The 20,923-nt window shown below is 31.9% G+C and overlaps 1 protein-coding gene and 1 long non-coding RNA gene across 2 annotated transcripts; one reads left to right on the forward strand and one right to left on the reverse strand.

Annotated features, from left to right (window-relative positions):
- Window positions 1–650: 650 nt before the first annotated feature.
- Window positions 651–2,141, reverse strand: LOC117914866. The gene is made up of 2 exons (XR_004651322.1): window positions 1,759–2,141; window positions 651–789 (listed from the first exon to the last, which is right to left on the reverse strand). It is a non-coding gene; the product is annotated as an uncharacterized LOC117914866 (long non-coding RNA).
- A 13,939-nt stretch (window positions 2,142–16,080) lies between these two features.
- On the forward strand, window positions 16,081–17,770 carry LOC117920535 (aspartyl protease family protein 2). The gene has a single exon (XM_034838170.1). It carries the CDS (start codon window positions 16,112–16,114, stop codon window positions 17,489–17,491), a length of 1,380 nt encoding a protein of 459 aa, XP_034694061.1. The 5' UTR covers window positions 16,081–16,111; the 3' UTR covers window positions 17,492–17,770.
- The last annotated feature ends 3,153 nt before the right edge of the window (window positions 17,771–20,923 follow it).

Genomic DNA, 20,923 nt, shown 5'->3' on the forward strand with positions numbered 1-20,923 from the left:
CAATTTAAGCTTCATCATTTCTAGTACAACAAGTTGTATCTAATGGATGGAGAATTTGGGAGTCGGCATTTATAATGTTGATTATGTCACTCTCCTTACACTTCTTCATACTGAACCACTCATCATAACTAAGGAATGTTGTTAATAGCTAGCTGCCCTTCTTGTATAACAAAATCCAAACAAGATTTATTAACAAATGGGAATTCTTTTTCTCAAAAATAACATGTCTAGATATGCACACCCTACTAGTTTGAGGATGTAAGCATCTAAATCCTTTGTGAACTAGACTTTAGCCAAGAAACCCACATGGATAGCTCTTTCTTAGAAATTTACTAGTACTATGGTTTCTTATATATGGAAAACACTTATAGCCAATGGTATTTAAGCCACTGCAATTTGTAGTTTGACTATGGAATATGGCAGCCTGTTCATGAGATAATTAAATCATTATACCCATAGTTTAGCAAGTAAGTTAGCATGAACATCATAATTAGGCTTGTCTCCACACCATGCTTATACTTTCTTGCTGCAACCCCATTTTGCTAAGGGTTTCCACAACAAGATATTTGTTTAATTATACCACATGAATCCAAGTGATACAAAAATTCAATAGATTGAAAATGACCACTTCCATCACATTGGAAGACCACCTTTGGAATTTGCCTTATGGTTGCTATTGGAGTTGCTGCCATCTTGAATAAGAAAACAACATTACTTACCTAAAGATGCGCTCCTTGGTTAAGGATATTCCCCTAAGAGGCATTCACTCTCGGATTCAAAAACCCTTAGCTGCACATGGAGAAAAGATGTTTCTTTACAACCATGAATGAATGAGAAGAATAGAAAATAAATGAAAAAATAAAAATTTTATTAAATTTGGAACTATGGAGGTGTTCCCTCTTATATCGTATATCTCTGAATATCAATTCTCAAAAGCATAAAACAAAAGGATTTTTTCTTGTATCTAATTTTTAAGGTGGCATTAGATTGGTATCTTCTTGTATTGGATTGGAAATAGATAAAGGTCTATTGTTTCTGCCAAAAATCAGATATTGAACCCTTTGTCATTTTGGGTATCAAAATGACCACCTTGTCTCGGATTTCTATTGAAACCCTTTCTCATGGATTTCCAGCTTCTTCACGTTTCTTCCATCATCTTTATATCTTCATATTTGCATTGATACTCACATTTATGCACATTCTATCCTCTTTTTGTTACATTCCTCACCAGATTCAAGGATTGGTCCATACACAGGGCTAAACATATATTTAAATTAAAAGTCGATGATTTGCACATAAAAGCTTTATAAAAACCTATTTTTATCCATGGCAAGACACTAGTTGTGAGTGCCAATCAACAAGATGCTTTTGACCCAAGGTTGAGGGGGGAATAAATGGTACTGAATCAATGCATTTGGCTTTAGGTTCGGACCAGGAATCCACATTCAAAGGATAATGCTTAGCTCAAGCGAATCCATGTTAACATGGTTCAGATCTACTCCTAAGGCAATTGGAGAACTGAGATGAGGTATGAATTACCTCAACTTCACTCCCCTCTCGGTACCTTGGAAAATCAACTACTGATCATTCTTGAAATGGAACGGTAACAATAAAATAGTGAAGATCAGGCATTTTACGACGGGGAATTTAAAATGTTTGACAACAAAATCTAGCCTTAGATAGCCACAATCTAAAGCTACCTACTTCTATGCTGAGATAGCCTCCCTAAATTACTCCTAAAAGTACTATAAAACTTACCGCTTCTCATCTTTCTCTCCCGTGGTCTCGAGGAGATAACCTTTTTTTCTTTCTTGCTTCCAAAATCAGATCTAACCAACTTCTCGGAGAATGGACACTTAGTGGCCTCTCTCTGGAGCCGGGGCAACTGATTAGGGACTATAGAAGAAGTGTCGCTTGCCAAGTGTTAGCTTGCGGGACTGACCGTCGTGCCTAAAATTCCACGCCCTAGAAGTCTATACATTGAAAAAGTCGGGGTCTGTGTAGGCAGACTTGCGACTGGCAATGGAGCTCTTCCAGGTTGTAGAGGTTTGGGCTTGAGCTTGTGCGCAGACAATGTGCCTGGAGAACTGTTGCCAGAGCTTGGGCTCTAGCCTTGTGCGCAGAGTCCCAGTGTGCGTACGCACGACTCTGTACACAGCACTGAATCCTCACTTTTCAAGTTCTTCGTCTTTTTCAACCCTGCCTCCTACTTATCGTTCCTAAATCCTTTACACTAAAAATTGCTCCAAAACACTTTAAAAGCTAAGAAAATAAATCAAATACAAAATATGGGTGCTTCTAAAAGAGTTTGAAAATTGTTTTACTGATGTTTTTGTAAAATGAAAATCTATTTTAAAACTTAAAATGCTCTCAACTTTTTTTCAATACTTCAAAAATAACTTTTATTTGTAATATTTTATTTTTAATTATGATTTATATTTATTTAATTATTTTTTAAAACAAGTAAAAAAAAATTTCAAAATATATATATATTTTGAAAACACCATATTTTTTATTTGAAAAAAAAGAGAAACCATCTTCTATTTTGTGATTATTAAACATTTTTTAAAAAAAATAAAAAATTATTTTAAAAAATAATTGTCAAACATATTTTAAAGAACTAGCATCGACTATATAGGTAATGGATGAGTTACAAACACCCTATCTACTTAGATAAGCTTAATTAACCCTAGTAAAATACAAAGTTTGAGTACATATCATTACAATAGGTGTAAGTTACCAAAAAACTACTTAAAGTTACAAAAGTTGACAAAATGTCATTAATATTATTATTAATTGACCACTTTTAATGTATACCCTTAAATGATGAAAGTGCATTATAATTTCAAAATCATTTTTTTTTTGAAAGGCATATATAGTTTTTATATCTCTCTCAAAGTTCTAAGAAATTTCTAGTACAAAATTAGAAGGGCATGCATATGAAGTAATGGGTTTATTGATTGTGAAACCAAAGTAAGGTAAAATAAATATTTTTCATGTTGATATGAGTGGGTGAATATTTTGTTGTTAAGAATTTCTTTCAATTTTTAGTGCACTATGTTGAGCAAGGACAGCCTCTAAAGCAAAATGCAACCCATGACTTTATCAACTATCAATTACTATATATAAAAGAGCAAAGTATTTATCTTTTTTTTTTTTTCTAAATTAGTCTCATTATCTTCACTATATTCATTAGAAGATGTCATTTTAGTTAGTAACTCCTAAACATGATGATCTTTGTGTTGACTTTTCATTTTTCACCACAAGTAGTCATTATTATACACTGATTTGAAGTTGATTTTTCAAAAACATTCTTACAATAGTTTATAAAAGTAAAATGTCTTTTATATTTTTTTTCTCCCTAAAATACGCCTAACCTTAAATACTATAAAACAATATGTTTTATATGTGATTTGCTGGAATTTATATTATATTTTGAATTAAAAGAATTTATTTGAAGTAATAATCGGTAAAAAAAATTAAAAGTCTTGTGACAATAAAAAATAAATTCATGTGAGTTTTAACTTTTATCCAATATAATAAACTCGAGAAATAAACTTTTTGAAATATTAAATTATTAATATTCTATAAATTTCATCTCGAGAGTTATGGTAATTAAGAAAAATTAAAAGTTTATGTCACTATTAAAAATTAATAGGTAATATTTGAATAAGAGATTAAATTGTGAAAGCACCAAATATGATCTACATTTGCATGTGTTCTTCTACTAGTTATTTTAAAAACACTGTTATGTAATCAATTACAACCATCTTGAATGTCATTTTATATTAAATTTTGAATTAAAAGAATTTATTTGAAGTAATAATCGATAAAAAGTTAAAACTCTTGTGAGAATAAAAAATAAATTCATGTGAGTTTTAACTTTTATCCAATATAATAAACTTGGGAAATAAACTTTTTGAAATATTAAATTATTAATATTCTATAAATTTCATCTCTAGAAAAATTAAAAGTTTGTCACTATTAAAAAATAAATAGGTAATATTTGAATAAGAGATTAAGTTGTGAAAGCACCAAATATGATCCACATTTGCATGTGTTCTTCTACTAGTTATTTTAAAAACATCGTTATGTAATCAATTCTAACTATGTTAAATGACATTCACCATCTTGTTACCATAAACCTCTCTTTTGACATCATCAACACCACAACCATCACCATCTTCTCCATTTTCACCATCATCATGGTCACCATCCTCACCATTAGTATCCATCTCACCTCTAATCACACATATCAAAATTAGCATAATCTCATCCTCACCATTAGCATTCGTCTCACCTCCAATCGCATCATCATCATCAATATTAGCATCATCTCCAGCCTCATAACACCCTCACTATCATCGTTACCTATTGAGTTTCTTAATCCTGACAATATGTATAAAATATTTGTATTATACTCTTGCAAGTTGGTCTTTATAGAAAAGTTTCTTAATCTTGAAAATATGTATAAAATGTTTGTATTGTACTCTTGCAAGTTGGTCTTTATAGCAAATGCATTATAACAAGTAGAACAAACATAGTGCAATTGTCAATACTATTTAAGTATTATTGTATTACGCACGTGTAGTTTCATATGCATAATACATATAGTTTAACATGCATAGCATGTGTAAGTTAACCTTTATAGCAAATGTATTATTGTGAGTAAAACAAAAATAGTGCAATTTCTAATACACTCGACCATTGTGGTGCTTAACACCATTAGAATTTATAAATTCATGATCACATTTTAGACACTTATAAATATTCTTCAAATTAAAAAACTCAATAGGTTTTTTATTAAAGTTCCAATAAGAAACGTGAATCTCATAAAATTTATGTAGTTGAAAAAACGCTAATTTGCAATAATGCAAAAGTTGTTCATCATGCTAAAATTATGACATTCTTTCACATTAATCTAGTTTAGGTAAAGTAAAAATATTTATACTAGAATGATCATATTGGTTCTAGAATATTAATATCTCATGAAATAATTAATTAAGAAACTCACATGCATAGAATGTGCATTAACCTTTATAACAAATATATTATAACAAGTAGAACAAACATAGTACAATTTCTAATATAGTTGGACATTATGGTGCTCAATACTATTAGAATTTATAAATTTTTTATCATATTTTAAACACTCATACCTATTCTCCAGATTAAGAAATTCAATAGACTTCATATTAAAGTTCTAACAAGAAATATGAATTTTTCAAAATTTACATAGTTAAAAAAAAAAAAAAAACTAATTTGCAATAATGAAAAAGTTGTCATCATGCAACAATTATGACAATACACATACATAATACATACAGAGTTGTATACCTCATTTTGGGACTGTTATTGCACCCATTTGCTTTTTCCAAATGGTGGGGTTTTAGAAGGGCATGTGGCCTTTTTGGAGAGGCTGTTTTAAAATGTGGCAGCGCGTTTGTGAGTGAAGGTTGGTTTTCTGAAGTATTACCCTTTAGATCACTCTAAGATAAATTGATATCCAAAATCATGATATTCAATATAAAAGAGATCTACTCAATGATTTAATTATAACAATTACTTTCAAAAACTAATCGCATAAATCCACTCATTCATAAATCCATATAAACTGCATGACTTGATAATTCTTATAACATTGGCTCAATGCCACATGAATCCATTTATTCATATTTCTTACATTAATGAAGAAATTTTAAAATTCAAAACAAACCTCAAAGCAATAAAAAAAAATTCTTTTCTAGTCATAATTTTTTTTAATTATCACTCATACTTATTTTTATAATGTCACTCATTGTTTAGCTAGATAGTATTTTCAAAGTCTTTATTTCTTGAAAAAATATGTGCATAATAATAATCATGAAATAGGGAATCAATAAATTAATAGAAATGATGAATTTAATGACCTTAGAAAATCAATAAACAACTATTTACTAACATGCAGAATTTCAATACTAACGAGTTAATGGGATAGTTACAACCTTCATATCAAAACAACAAGGTCCTAAATTTAGTTACATAGAAGATTTGTTATCAATTCAAAATCTCTCACGGTCTCCTCAAATGCAAATGACATTAGAGTCATCCATTGTATCAAATGATTCATAACCTATCACATTTTCAGTATTCAAATTACTTTACTAAATAAAACCATGAAGACCCATATAAATCATTGTCAAAGGTCTCTCCAAACTAATCAGATCTCCCAACCTACCTTTACCGTTCACCACATCTACCAAATTATCTCAACCTAAGAGTGCAAAGTTATCTCCAACCACCATGGGAATGATAGGATATAGGTGTCCAAGCTTTGTGATCATCATAAAACACCAAAGAAAATTAGCAAGACTAGCTAGATAGATTATAAGCCCCCAAAGAATCAATTTTTAAAAATAAAATAAAATAATTTTGGTGATAATCATATAGAAAACCTTAAATATTGTCCTGGGCTACTTTGGGTGTAGTCAGAAAGATAGATCCCACAAAAGGTTCCCCACTTCTGTGCTTACTAAACATGGTTAGATTGAAATTGAACTTTACTTCTTTATAAATAAATTATATCCAGGTTGCTACAAACCATATTAGCATTGGTTGCCAAAATAGTTTCAATATCAGCAGCCTGCAGACATTAATTATCAGTGACCATTTTTTTCTTTTATTTGGGTAGCGAAGACAGAAAATTCTACAATGCAGCTCTTGATCGCTGCTTACAATGAATATTGTAAGTAGAAGCATGGAATTAAATAATTAATTCATGGGTTCCTTCGGACACTTCTTATTGAAGCCTAGAATTCGAGGGGAACAAACAAGACGTCCAAGAAGAACTTGTCATAATACTAGTTTCACGCTGGACATGAGCCTAGGTGTCTTGACCCATGGAAAACATGATTGAGGCCTACCCATGAGCCCAACATTAATTGGTTGCAGCAAACAGTACTAGCTAGTATTAGAACCATGGTATTAATTGGTCATAACCAATTACAACATCTCTAATAAGATTATGAATACAGACCATCTCTGAACTAGATGTGATATATATCCACATCAAATTGGCCAAAAAGTTTATAGGTTTGTATCTTCTTCTGACACACATTGAAATGACATTATTTTTAACACGACACTCCATTTTGACATTTGTAACTAGATATTTTAAACTATCTTGCACTCCACTTACACCCTGGGCTAGTAGGCTGTGCACTGGTTTGGTGGACCTCTATTTTTATTGCAGTTCTAGATTTGGAGCCTGCAGCTTAATTCCAATCAAGCCAAACCCATATCTTTTAGACCTAGGGCCTCCCCCAATCTTAAATGCCCAACAACTGAGATTCAAACCCAAGCCCACCAGAGAAACTTTTAAAACTCATCTCTTCCAAACATGTCATTCCTTTTCCAGTTGTTCTCCTCTCAATACCACTTAGAAAATTCTCTTTCCCCCCCCCCCCCTTCTGCAACTTTCTCAATTGTTGCAGTCTCACCTATCTTCTCCGTGGTGTATGGACACGACAGATCCATATCTACAGATGGTAGAGGCTACACCTCCTTTCCCACCCCTGTGTTGGTGTGTGAGCCACCCACCACATTAGCCCTAACGTCCATTTCACCATGCTCGCTACTACATCTTCTTGGCACAACTAGCCAAAAATAGGGTGGTACTTCCCACCATAACTGAAAGAAGAAGCTGGAACTACCTACTACAACTTGCAGCGCACCAGACATATTGCTTCTAGAACTAAACCAATCTTTGAGAAGAGAAGAAGAAAACAAAAATTCATGTTATGATGGAAAACTAGCATGCTACTAGCCCCACCCACCCAAATATGATCAAACTACAACACAAAGCAAGTCATTCATCTTCCAGTTGGTGCTGCAAACCACTACTCCATCTTTCCCTTCCACCCCCAAATGAAAAAATCTAATGGCAGTAAGATTAAATGGTCCAACAAGTAGTCCTTCAAAGTGGAGAAAAAAACAGAGTAGAATACAACAATTGGTTGTAACATCCTATCAAGTCAAGGAAAAACAATAATAAAAATGCACTGTATTTATTTGGGATACCATCTTTCTAATTTTGTCATCCCAAAATAATTTCCCCATCTATGAAACAATAATATCAGATATTTGGAACAATGAAAACCCTTCAATTTGTCTTCATCCGTACTAATCTATTCAAGTATGAGGAAAACAACATTAGTTGAGAAAGAGATTTACATGTAACTCTATGATGCTCCATAGTAGATTTGACAATGGTGACCTCCCATGGAAGTTAGAAATGGTCATTCCAATGGATTAGGGCATTTTAGTGATAGACTTTAGTGAAAGCTCTAGGGTTTTGGGGTTTGTTGAGTTTTGAAATGGTGGAGGAAATGTTTGGCGGGCACTCGTAGAAATGGAAAAACTTTTAATTAATATATATTCGGAACATATATATATATATATTATTTAATGTCACTTGATATAAGCGCCAATGTAAAATATCACAATTATGACACTGCTATAAAGTGTCATGACATAACTAGTTATTCTTATAAAGGCCACATCAGACAATGATACTTTAAATAAGTGTCATGAAATAAAATAAAAAACTACTATAAAAAATGACCATTTTGAAAAACGCAAGTGTATATCTCAATATAACGATACTTTATGAAAGCGCCAAAGATTAAAGCGTCATAATTTTCTATTTTTGTAGTAGTGATGACACATGTAGTTTCACGTGCATGACATATGTAAGTTAACATTTATAGCAAATGTATTATTGCAAGTAGAACTAAAATAATACAATTTCTAATATAGTCGGACATTGTGGTGCTCAATACCATTAAAAATTATTAATTCACGACCACATTTTGGACTTTGATACATATTATCTAGATTAAGAAAAACTCAATAGGCTTTATATTAAAGTTCTAACAATAAACATAAATCTCATAAGATTTATATAGTTAAAAAAAATGTTAACTTGTAATAATATAATAGTTGTTCATCTTGCAAAGATAACAACACTCTTCCACAATAATATGGTTTAGGTAAAGTAAAAAAAATTATATTAAAACGGTCATATTGGTTCTAGAATATTAAAATCCCATGAAATAATTAAGAAATTCACATGCATAGCACATGCACTTTCACGTACATAGTACGTTCACTTTCGTATATATTAACTGTTATAATAAATGTATTATAACAAGTAAAACAATTGTAATGTAATTTCTAATACAACCGGACATTGCGGTGCTTAATATTATTAGAATTTATAAATTCATTAATACATTTTAAACATTTATACCTATTATTTGGACTAAGAAACTCAATAAACTTCATATTAAAGTTGTAATATGAAATATAAATCTCACAAGATTTATATAGTTTAAAGAAAATGTTAACTTGTAATAATGCAAAAGTTCTTCATCATACAAAAATTATAACAATGCACGTGCATAGCATGTGCACTTTCACATGTGTAACACATGTAATTTCACATGCATAGCACATGTAATTTCACGTGCATAGTATATGCAAGTTAACCCTAATTATAACAAATGTATTATTTTGAATAAAACAAAAATAGTACAATTACTAATGTAAACGGGCATTGTGATGTTTAATACCATTAAAATTTATAAATTCATGACCACATTTTAAGCACTTATACATATTCTTTGGATTAAGAAACTCTATAAACTTTATATTAAAGTTCTAACAAAAAATATGAATCTCATAAGATTTATATGGTTAAAAAAATGTTTAACTTGCAATAATACAAAAATTGTTCATTATGCAAAAATTGTGACACTCTTCCACAATAATATAGTTTAGGTAAAGTAAAAAAATTTAGACTAGAATAGTCATATATATTGGTTCTAAAATATTAAAATCTCATGAAATAATTAAGAAACTTACTTGCACTTTCACACATGTATTAACCTTTATAATAAATGCATTATAATAGATAGAACAAACATAATATAATTTCTAATACAATCGGACATTATGGTGTTCAATACCATTAGAATTTATAAATTTATTATCACATTTTAAACACTTATATTTATTCATCGGAGTAAGAAACTCAATAGGTTTTATATTAAAGTTCTTAAAAGAAATGTAAATCTTACAAAATTTATATAGTTAAAAAAAATGTTAACTTATCACAATTCAAAAGTTGTTCATCATGCAAAAATTATGTCATTCTTCCACAATAATGTAGTTTAGTTAAAGTAAAAAATCTAGACAAAAAAAATAAAATCATATTGGTTCTAGAATATTAAAATCTCTTAAAATAATTAAGAATCAATATTATTTCTTACAATGAAAAAAATTATAACATTCTTCTAGAATAATGCAATTTAGGTAAAGAAAAACAATTAGACTAGAAGTATTGATCACATTGATTCTAGAATGATAAAATCTCATCACATTTGAAATTACATTAGACTAGAATGGTGAAAATTGATTAGATAATCAAAATTAAATGAGACTGGAGTGAAGTCTCCAATATTATAAAAAAAAATCAATAAAATTAATCGCTTACAAATGAAATTTTTTGTTGTAAGTATACAACTTATTGCTAACAACTACAACAACAGTAAATATCTATTGGTAAAATGGTATTGTTTCAATGAATTTAACCCTTTGTAAATGTCTACCAACATATTTTCATAAATATATTCTTTCAAGATTTTTAATTAGATGGTTTATTTTAATCGACTAAATTATAAAATATCAATAACATGCATTTTAAATATTTATAGAATTTTCATAATTTATTTTACATTGAAATTTTTATGATACCTTTTACTAATATTAATATATCTAAGATTTCAGTAGTTTTTTCATTTTGAAAAGAAAATATGAAAGATCATTATTATACTATGGAAATATTTTAAATATATGAAAGTAATTATTTTCTAATAGTTGCTTTTTGAGAGAAAATCAAGAAACATCATTTATATATTATTGAAATATTTTAAACATAATTATTTAACATTTTCTTAAGTTTTTTTATCACATTATAGAAATAAATGTTAATTAAATTTATATTTCACTCGTTTATGTGTACATTTTAGAAAATTGTTGTTTCTTTATTATTTTGAAAATTTTATAGTATTTTGAGATGTCATGCTAATCATATTATAGTAATCATGTGATTAATTTGAGAGAGTAAGCCACAAAATATTATTAATGAATTCTTAAATGAAACAATTTCAAAAAGTTTTCATAATTTCTTCAACAAGTAAGGATTAATTTAAATATTTCATGAATCTTTTAAATACTTCACAATTTTTTATTGTAAGATAAAAAGTTATAAGATAAATTATTTGTAAAACACCATAGTATTTTTTATCATGATAATTAATATTTTATAATATTATTATTATAAAAACACCACCACTAAGTGTGTTACTCAACCAATTCAAACCACCACCTTGAACGACATCCACCTTTTAAAATAATTTCTTGATTGAGATATATTAAAATATATGGATTAGTAGATATTTGATTAAAAAGTATAAAAATAATGCCTAAATCAAATCAATAATAATTATTTTTTTTGAGGATATGACATACTATTTTTTGAAGATAAAAATACCCTATCTAAATTTTTTTATACCTATTTTTAGTTAAAATATTTTTTATAATAAAACATTAGAAGATTTTTTTTTTGAAAATTGAAAATTATATTTATACACATATGTAACATATCAAGGGAAATTTTTTCAATTCCTTTAATAAATATGATGAAATGATAAACATTAATTTCCTAAATCTTCCTAGGTGATGTTCTTTTCTACTTTTATTTTTTAAAAATATAAAAGAGAAATACTAATTACTAACAAATCATTAATTTTTGAGAAATTTATGAGGAATAACATACAATGATCCAATTCTTTCGGGCCAAAGTTCATCTTCCTATTGTATTACTTTGGATATGCTACATTGAATATTCCTCTATTTGTATGATATATGACTCATTAACTACGATCATAATAGAAAAAGGACTAGCTTTTGGATTTCCAAAGAGTGTTTTATCTTAACCTAAAGAGTATCAACTTTGACTATGTGAGGTGTATGATTTGCCTAAAGAGTATATTGTCTTTTATTAACAACTTATCATATGTATACTTATTTTGTGTTATTTCCCCACACACCAACATTAAGCACTAACTTTTATTAACAACTTAGTATATTTACACTTATTTTGTATTATTTCCCTGAGTACAAACATTGATGTGAGTTTTGAGAATATGTTTGATCTCTCTAAAGAGTAATAGCTTATTAGGGGTAATTTTCCATTTTAAAGAAAAAGTGTCAACATTGATTAATAAAAAAGGGTCACTAACACTAGAGCAACAAAAAAATTTATTTATGGGTAAAAAAAATTAATGATGGACTTGTTGTGAGTCTATGACAACCACAAAGAAATTTTTGTCATGAAAAATATGTTTTTGCTATAAAAATTTGACTTTTTAGCACAAAAACATTTGTGACGAAACATTATATTTATTATAATGAGTCGACATTGATCAATAAGAAAAATTCACTAATACTAGAGCATAGAGCATAAACATAGAGGAAATGGGAGGTTCTCAACAAACATAACTCGTCATAATTCTCAAAAGACAACTTTAAGAAGAGAAAAAGTTTTTTTTAGCTCTTACGAGTTTCATGCATTCTACATATATTTCTTATTGATATTTCTTCAAAAAAAAAAATAATGTAAACATTTTTAAAAGAGTTATTTGATTAAAAGTGATGAAATAATCCTTAATTTATAAATCTAACCCTTCATGTTTTATCAACTTAAAAAATATCAATTTTTAACAAAAATACCTACACTTTTTTCTTGTAATATACATAAGTTAATTTTCAAATTCAGACATGAAAGGTTAAGTTTACAAATTTTTAATCATTTAATCCCTTTTTATCCATTAATGTTTTTAAAAAATTAATACAATATAACTAATTAAATTAAGATATAATTAAAAATACGTTGAAGTACTTTATATATTCATATCTATCTTTCTTTTTCTATTTATACTTTTGTTTTCAATATTCTTTTGAAAAAAACTTATTCTAAACTACTTTAGATAATAATCTTTAAGTGTTAAAAAAAATTAATCTACCAAAATGATTTTGCAATATAAAGGGCTAAAAGATATATAAAATCTACTAAAACTAGTTGGTTAAAAAAAGGCAACCATCATGCATGAATATCTAGACCTTTCCCACTACTATCACTAATGGGCAACTAAATTAACTACATGAGTAGAGTTAGTTTCCAATGGGTACTAGATTGGTTATATTAGAGCTTGTGTGTGTGGGGTTATTACTTGTTCATTTCATTAATGACCAATGCTTTTTTACATTCTAATGGGATTATCATGTTAACCAAAATCACAAACATGAATAGAAAGTAAAGAAAAATAAAAGATTTTAATATATATAGTTCAACTATGGATATGATTACTATGTCCACATAGTGCACCAACACTCAAGAAAGCACTAATCAAATGACAAAAAAAAAAATACAATGGTGGAACTCTTACTCTCCCCTCAATTGTTGTCCAACTCTCTAAAAAGATCCTAAATAATAACATGTTTAAATATACAATGGGAGCAAACTCCTTTTTCGTCACAACCCCACCTGACAATTCCATATGAAACGCAACAAAATTTATTTAAGTTTTACTATCTAATAGATCACTGATCCTCGAAAAATTAATTACATAATCAACCAAAAAGTTTGATAATTTCTCATAATTATATATATGTTGAAATAATTAACATACAATTTCAAACTCCATTTTAGATATTTTCCATCCTTTTGTCTTTTCTATAAGATTTTTCAATTGAGTTTCTTTATTCTGAAGCATCTTGGGAATGCTTCTTTCATTTTTTAAAATTTCATATACTTCTTCAATTTTCTAGGAAACTTAATCAACTTTCCATCCAATATTTTCTCATGTTCCTTGTCTTTGGATCCCACGGAGTCTTCTTTGATAGCACTTAAAAGTAATTACCTTCTTTTTCATTTTCCCATGTGATTTAATGGTCATCTCAAACTTTTAGAAATAATTTAAAACTCATCTATTTTTAGGAAATTTACATTATTGAAATTCTTAATGATGATCGCTTTAACTTTATATCTCTCCAAAAAAGATTTCAAGATTTCCCTATACTACTTTAGAGTTAGGGATGAGCTTATCATAATTAATAATATTTATTAGAAAATCATCAAAGTTCCCATGTTCATTCATCTTGATAGTCTCAAATCAAGATATTAGCATTTGAAGTTTGTTATTTTAATGGAATTAGTTCCTTAATTTATATATTATTAAGAAAGTATGTCAAGTCTTCTTAATCAAAATGTATGTCACAGTCCTTCAAAGTTCATTTGTCCTATTAACATTAAAGAAGGAATATATGACACTTGCATTACCTTTTCTACCAAAACCTTTGTTCGAGTCTACCCAAACTTAAAAGCTTTACTCCAATTTGAATCATTTCATCATTGAAATAGGCCAGACTCATAATAGAGGTGTTCTCTTGATGTGGATCCATACTTGAAATTTATTTAAGAACCAAAAAATATTTTAATAGAGATTTACTTTAATACCAATTATAGATTAATCTCGATCATAGATTACACATAAAGGGAAGTGAATAGGTGTTTTATCACATAAAAATGATTTCCAAAGAAGAACCGTAACTCTTCTATTTTTTTCTCTTTCAAAATTTTTAGCAAACTATAAAATCCACTTACAAGAATGAATGAATCAACACTCTTTTAACAATTTAAATATTAGGTTATGTTTATTAGACTCATGGTTAAGTTTGACCTCCAAGTACTAGAAGATAAGGTCAGCAACTCATGCATAACTCAAACCTAACCCGAAGTGAACCCGAACCGAACTTGAATTCATCTACACACTTAGCAGCACATAACACAACAAATTAAAACCCTCCGGAAATTGGCGCGATAACGATACTAAGCATTCACTGACAATAACAATAATTGATATGGTACCCCGGACCCATCACACAACATGCTTTTAAGTTCATGGGGATGTGTACAAATTAATAATGCCAAGGTCAGGTGCCGTGGAATTAGTGTTTATGACGTTAACGTACGTGTAGAATACGTCTGTATAATCTCTTAATTTTAAAAAATGAACGTACTCTCCCATAAAGTTAATTAGATTAAGAAATTAAGCATATAAACAAAATGATTAAAGATAGTTAATAGAATCTGACTAGTTACACCTCATGTGAACTTTCATGAGCATCGGACAAGGATCTAAAATCATCTTGGATTTTCCTTTTTCATGTGTGCATGTGAGAGTGGGCTTGGGTTTGATTCTGTCTTCTATGTAAGATGATGATGGCGGAATGGAAATTGAGGGGAGGCCGTTGATTTTTTTTTTCTTTATTTGAGATGACATTTGTATATAGAAATATATACCTGGCGTTACCCTAAAAGTATCCGAAGCCAGGCATATATATCTAAAATTCATTCACCTTTTGGATTTTTGTTTTTATGTGTTATGCTTTCCAGTTCCACCATGGAGGACAAGAGGCATTCCACCCTGTCTTGGGGATACCTTATCTGCCCTTTTGATGGGGCCAATTTTTTTTTTTTTTTTTTTTTTTTTTTTAAAAAAGTTTAAATGGAAATTAAATTGAATTTCAAATTTCAAAGGGACAATGAATGCTGACATTAGTATATTACGATAATATATAAAAATAATAATTTTTTTTTTCATATTTTATTAAAGTATTTTTTGAATTTACTCTGGATCCGTGTAGGAGGCACAAGGACGGACATGAGAGGTGCAGGAGACACGTGGCCATGATTATAGGGTGCTGCCAAATTCTAAGGTGGAGATTTCAGAGAAACACGTCAAAGGATGCAGACGCAGCTCCGGTCTTGTACTTTGAAGAAAACGTGCCTTGCTTCAATTTCATACACCGTATTAAATACGTATATACACTTTGCATACACACACATATACCCAACCCAATACGTATATACTACGGCCTTTCCAGACCAAAAAACGCGTCTCTGAGCTCGCTATCACTCTCACTCTCATCCTCTCCTTCTCTAACAATGGCGTTGCCATTTTCCTCTCTCTTCTCTCTTCTTCTTCTTCTTCTTATCTTCTTCTTCACGGATATCTGCAACGCCCTACCCATTGCCCAAAATGGCACCGTTGAATACTTGAAGCTCCCATTGCTCCACATTAAGCCTTTCACTACCCCTTCCCAAGCTCTCTCATTTGATTCCCAGCGCCTCTCCTTTTTCTTCTCTGCATTGCACACCCCTCAATCGCTCAAATCTCCAGTAGTCTCCGGCGCCTCCACCGGCTCTGGCCAGTATTTCGTTGATCTTAGGCTTGGAACCCCACCTCAGAAACTCCTCCTCGTGGCCGACACCGGCAGTGATCTAGTGTGGGTCAAGTGCTCCGCTTGCCGAAACTGCACCAGACACACACCGGGATCAGCCTTCTTGGCTCGCCACTCCACCACATTTTCCCCCAACCACTGTTACGACTCGGCGTGTCAACTCGTTCCCCTCCCAAAACACCATCGCTGCAACCACGCCCGCCTCCACAGTCCCTGTCGCTACGAGTACTCCTACGGCGACGGATCCAAAACTAGTGGGTTTTTCTCCAAAGAAACGACGACGTTGAACACCAGCTCCGGCAGGGAAGCCAAGCTGAAAGGGATAGCTTTCGGTTGTGCGTTTCGGATCTCTGGTCCCAGTGTTTCGGGTGCGAGCTTCAACGGTGCTCACGGAGTCATGGGCCTGGGCAGAGGGCCCATCTCCCTATCTTCTCAACTGGGTCACCGATTTGGTAACAAGTTCTCATATTGTCTCATGGATCACGACATTTCACCATCTCCAACGAGCTATCTTCTAATCGGCAGCACCCAAAACGACGTCGCCCCCGGAAAACGCAGAATGCGCTTCACACCACTCCATTTCAACCCTCTCTCCCCCACATTTTACTATATAGATATCGAAAGCGTCTCCGTCGACGGCATCAAATTACCGATCAACCCCTCCGTCTGGGCCCTCGACGAACTGGGTAACGGCGGCACCATTGTCGACTCCGGCACCACCCTCACCTTCCTCCCCGAACCAGCCTACCGCCAGATCCTAACGGTTATAAAACGGCGCGTGAGGTTACCGAGTCCAGCTGAGCCGACTCCGGGTTTCGATCTGTGCGTGAACGTGTCAGAAATCGAACACCCGCGTCTACCCAAACTGAGTTTCAAACTCGGAGGCGACTCGGTGTTCTCGCCACCTCCAAGAAACTACTTCGTGGACACGGACGAGGACGTGAAGTGCTTGGCGTTACAGGCCGTTATGACGCCGTCAGGGTTCTCGGTGATTGGGAATCTAATGCAACAAGGATTTTTGTTGGAGTTCGACAAGGACAGGACGAGGCTCGGTTTTTCACGGCATGGCTGCGCCCTACCTTGACGACAACAACCGAGTCTCTGACTCACTGAGTCAGTTGAACCAGATTTTTTCAAATTTAATAATCGTTATATTTTAATTATTTGTAAGTTATAATTAATTATTTTTGGACATTGTGTGAATTTATTTTATCAATGCGGACACCTCTGTTTGATGCTTCTCAAAAAAAATCGTGTACTAATCAAAACCTGTTCTCGAAGTGTTTATTCTCCCAAAAATGTTGAATGCGTTTACTAATCCAAGCATGTCCAATCTATACACATGAAGAATCGGAAAGGTTTATATGATGGTGAAGGTTAATTGAGGGGACGTGGAGCGACATTCTGATGGTCACGTCAAGGACTCAAGGCTAACAGCCACTCCACGCACTCTCTCTCCTCCTCATCCTCTTCTCCACGTCATTACTTTACTAATCACATGTAATTTTTTTAATGATATTTATTTATTCATAAAAGAATTATAGAGTTATTCAGCTATGTTTGATGACGTGACTTCTCAAAATCAAATTTTATTTTAGAATAAATTTATTAAATGTATTTTCTTTTTCTTTTTTAAATCGAAGAAATGAAGAATGTACGCTGAAATAAAATTAAAATAAATTACATATGTGACATTTTATTCTTATAAAATAAAATAAATAAAAAAAACTTATCATTCGTAAATATAATTTTGAGTGATGATTAGTCTCCTTGTATTAAATAAAATATATTTTTTTAAAAAATGTACATTGTTTCAATTATTTTAATACTATCACAACTTAACCTAATCTTCCCTTGAAATTTTAACACCATTGTCGTTTCAAATAGGTAACAATAACAGACCCTCATTGTATTTGTACTCAGCCCTCAAATGGCCAGCAATTATGCTAGTTGTTCCGACTTTAAGATGAGAGAGGTTTGATGAGCTCAGAAGTGTTATTTCTAAAAGACACAGTGTGAGAGTGGTAGAGGTAGGTTGTCTCTTCTTGAATCTTGGTGGGTTCCAGCAAGATAATGGAGATTGGAGAATGCTTCTCCATGACATAATTCCCACCCCAGAAAAATGGTTCTCAAAACAGTATATGTATCTGGTTGGTTGGACTCTGGAGACTTTTGATGAGGAAATATGCCTTCCAGGGATATGCAAAGATCATAATGAGATCTCTATCAATTATATCTTTGTGTTTGTGGGTCTCTCTCTCTCTGAAGCAATTACCACCTGAGTTCTGAATCTTGGTCACTGGAAAAGCCGTACGTGACCATTATGAAACAGCATTCAACAAAAGTGGATACAAAGTGTGTAGGTTACTCAACTCAAGGCCTAGACTCGGCTGATAATTTAAAGACAAGAAAAAAGTTTCAGTAAGAGTGAGAAGCTGTACCGTACTGGCTAGTGTGGTGTGGTGCCCTCTTCCAGTGGACTCTCACTTTATGAGTTTTTTCCCAAAACCTAGAACGGATCCAGAAAACAATAGTAAAAGATTGGGACACCCCCCCACATAAGGTAATACTGCAGATAGTTCACAACATGAGTCAAACAAGGTGGGCTCGGTTTAAAACTTCGGTTTGGAAAGCCTTAGGATTGGGGCTCTCTGTCCAAGTCATTCAGAGAGAGAGAGAGAGAGAGAAAGAACATTAAAGGGAAATGAGGGGGCTACTCAGTGAAAAAGGCAGTCATGGCAGCTACGATGTGTACAGAGCCAGCTGTAACGATGCGGGTAAAGCTTGGGCTTCACTAATTCCCCTCACATGATTCCCCCAACACCCACACATGCACACACCCATACCCACCCACAAGTCTCTCTCCTCTCCAAAGCCTCTTTTGCAACAATGGTCGTGGACACCTTATCTTCTCACCCCATCAATGTTTCATTTATTCATGTACTTGTCATACGAATCCACTTGAGGTCTACACTCTTCCTGTATATCTTCTCCGTATCTCATTCCATTTTGTACTTACCCATAATTGCAGAACTTTAGTCATTCGTGTTTGTTCAATTTCTGCTTTTAGTAACATTCAAATGGATATATGACACATTTTATTTCATCCATAATTGTCATAACTATAGCTTTATAAATCCTGAATTTACTATATAGTATGATTAAATTGGGTTGATATTTATATCAAGCGGACCTACCTTGCCCCCAACTCGGTCGAACAACCAAACCGTCTTTTTTGGCCTGGGTTTAATAGAGATGGGCCTGTCTGCAACTGCCCATTAGCGGGCCATCTATTTTGCACTAGACTTCTGGACTAAAAATGGGCTCAAATCAGTCACTTTTGAACTGGCTTCATGACCCATGAAAAGAGCCCGCCTTATTTACCACCCTGTTCCAAGTCCATCTCACCAAAGTAAGACCACATGGAATGAAGTGATAAGATCCAAGTTATAATGGATAAGCTGAGGCCCAAAGTTTCATTTCGTTAAAGGCCAACCCAAGAGTCCCTTTTCTAATCCTAACATGACCCTCCCATAGCCTGAACAAATCGAACCCATAATTTCTTTTTAAGAGTAAAAATTAAGATGGTGTTTGTTTTTTTACTTATTTTTAAATAGAAACTTAATACTTAATATTATTAAATATTAGGTTGTTTGTTTTTGTAGTATTTTACTTTTATTAAGTATTAAAAAGTAAAAAAAAATCAATATGTTATTTTTTCTATTTAGAAAAAAGTTATATATTTTGGTTTTTTCTGTTCAATAAAAAATTTATAATAAGTTATAAAAAATAGAAAAACAAACGATCTAAATTTCAAAAACAAATTACTTTTAATAAAAAGCCAAAAAAACCTTAGACATAGCTTAGCGGAAGAGGTGAATAAAAATCAAACCTCCCTTTTTTCTTTTTCTTTTTTTGAATTGCTTTGTGATTAGAATCTGAGAGCTTATCCGGCAAGACAAAGAATGATGAACAGGGACTTGACTTTTGGGTATGGAAGAAATATAAGTTCAGAGTATTTCTGTACTTGGTGATGGAAAGAGGCGTGTTGGAGGTGGAGAGCATGATTGGATGCAGACGTTCACTATTCTAATTGTGGACACACTCCCTTAGAACAAAGTTAAAATAGACACTCATCCTGGATTAGGACAGCTGCAAACGAAAAGCACAACCTGAGTTAAATGCACCATGACATTGCTTTACAGGGAGGTTCTTAGCTTTATGAAATAAGGGTGAAGCTTTGAGATTTTTGTCTGGTCCCACCCTCAGATCTCTCTTTGATGGAGATTCAAAACCATTGGATGATTATGACCCTCCAATACTAGTTGACTTAATTATATGCTTATCCCAAACAAAAAAGGAGATTAATTATAATCATCGCCGCGAAAAGTACTCCACGCCAAGACAATTAATAGAACCTAACACAATTTGTGACACTATGATATCAATATTACAATCAATAATCTTATTCCCCAAGTTTTGTTAGATCATGCAATATTCCATGAAGGGGGCAGTC

The sequence above is a fragment of the Vitis riparia genome, chromosome 1 (assembly GCF_004353265.1).
Source record: "Vitis riparia cultivar Riparia Gloire de Montpellier isolate 1030 chromosome 1, EGFV_Vit.rip_1.0, whole genome shotgun sequence".
Lineage (NCBI taxonomy): Eukaryota > Viridiplantae > Streptophyta > Magnoliopsida > Vitales > Vitaceae > Vitis > Vitis riparia.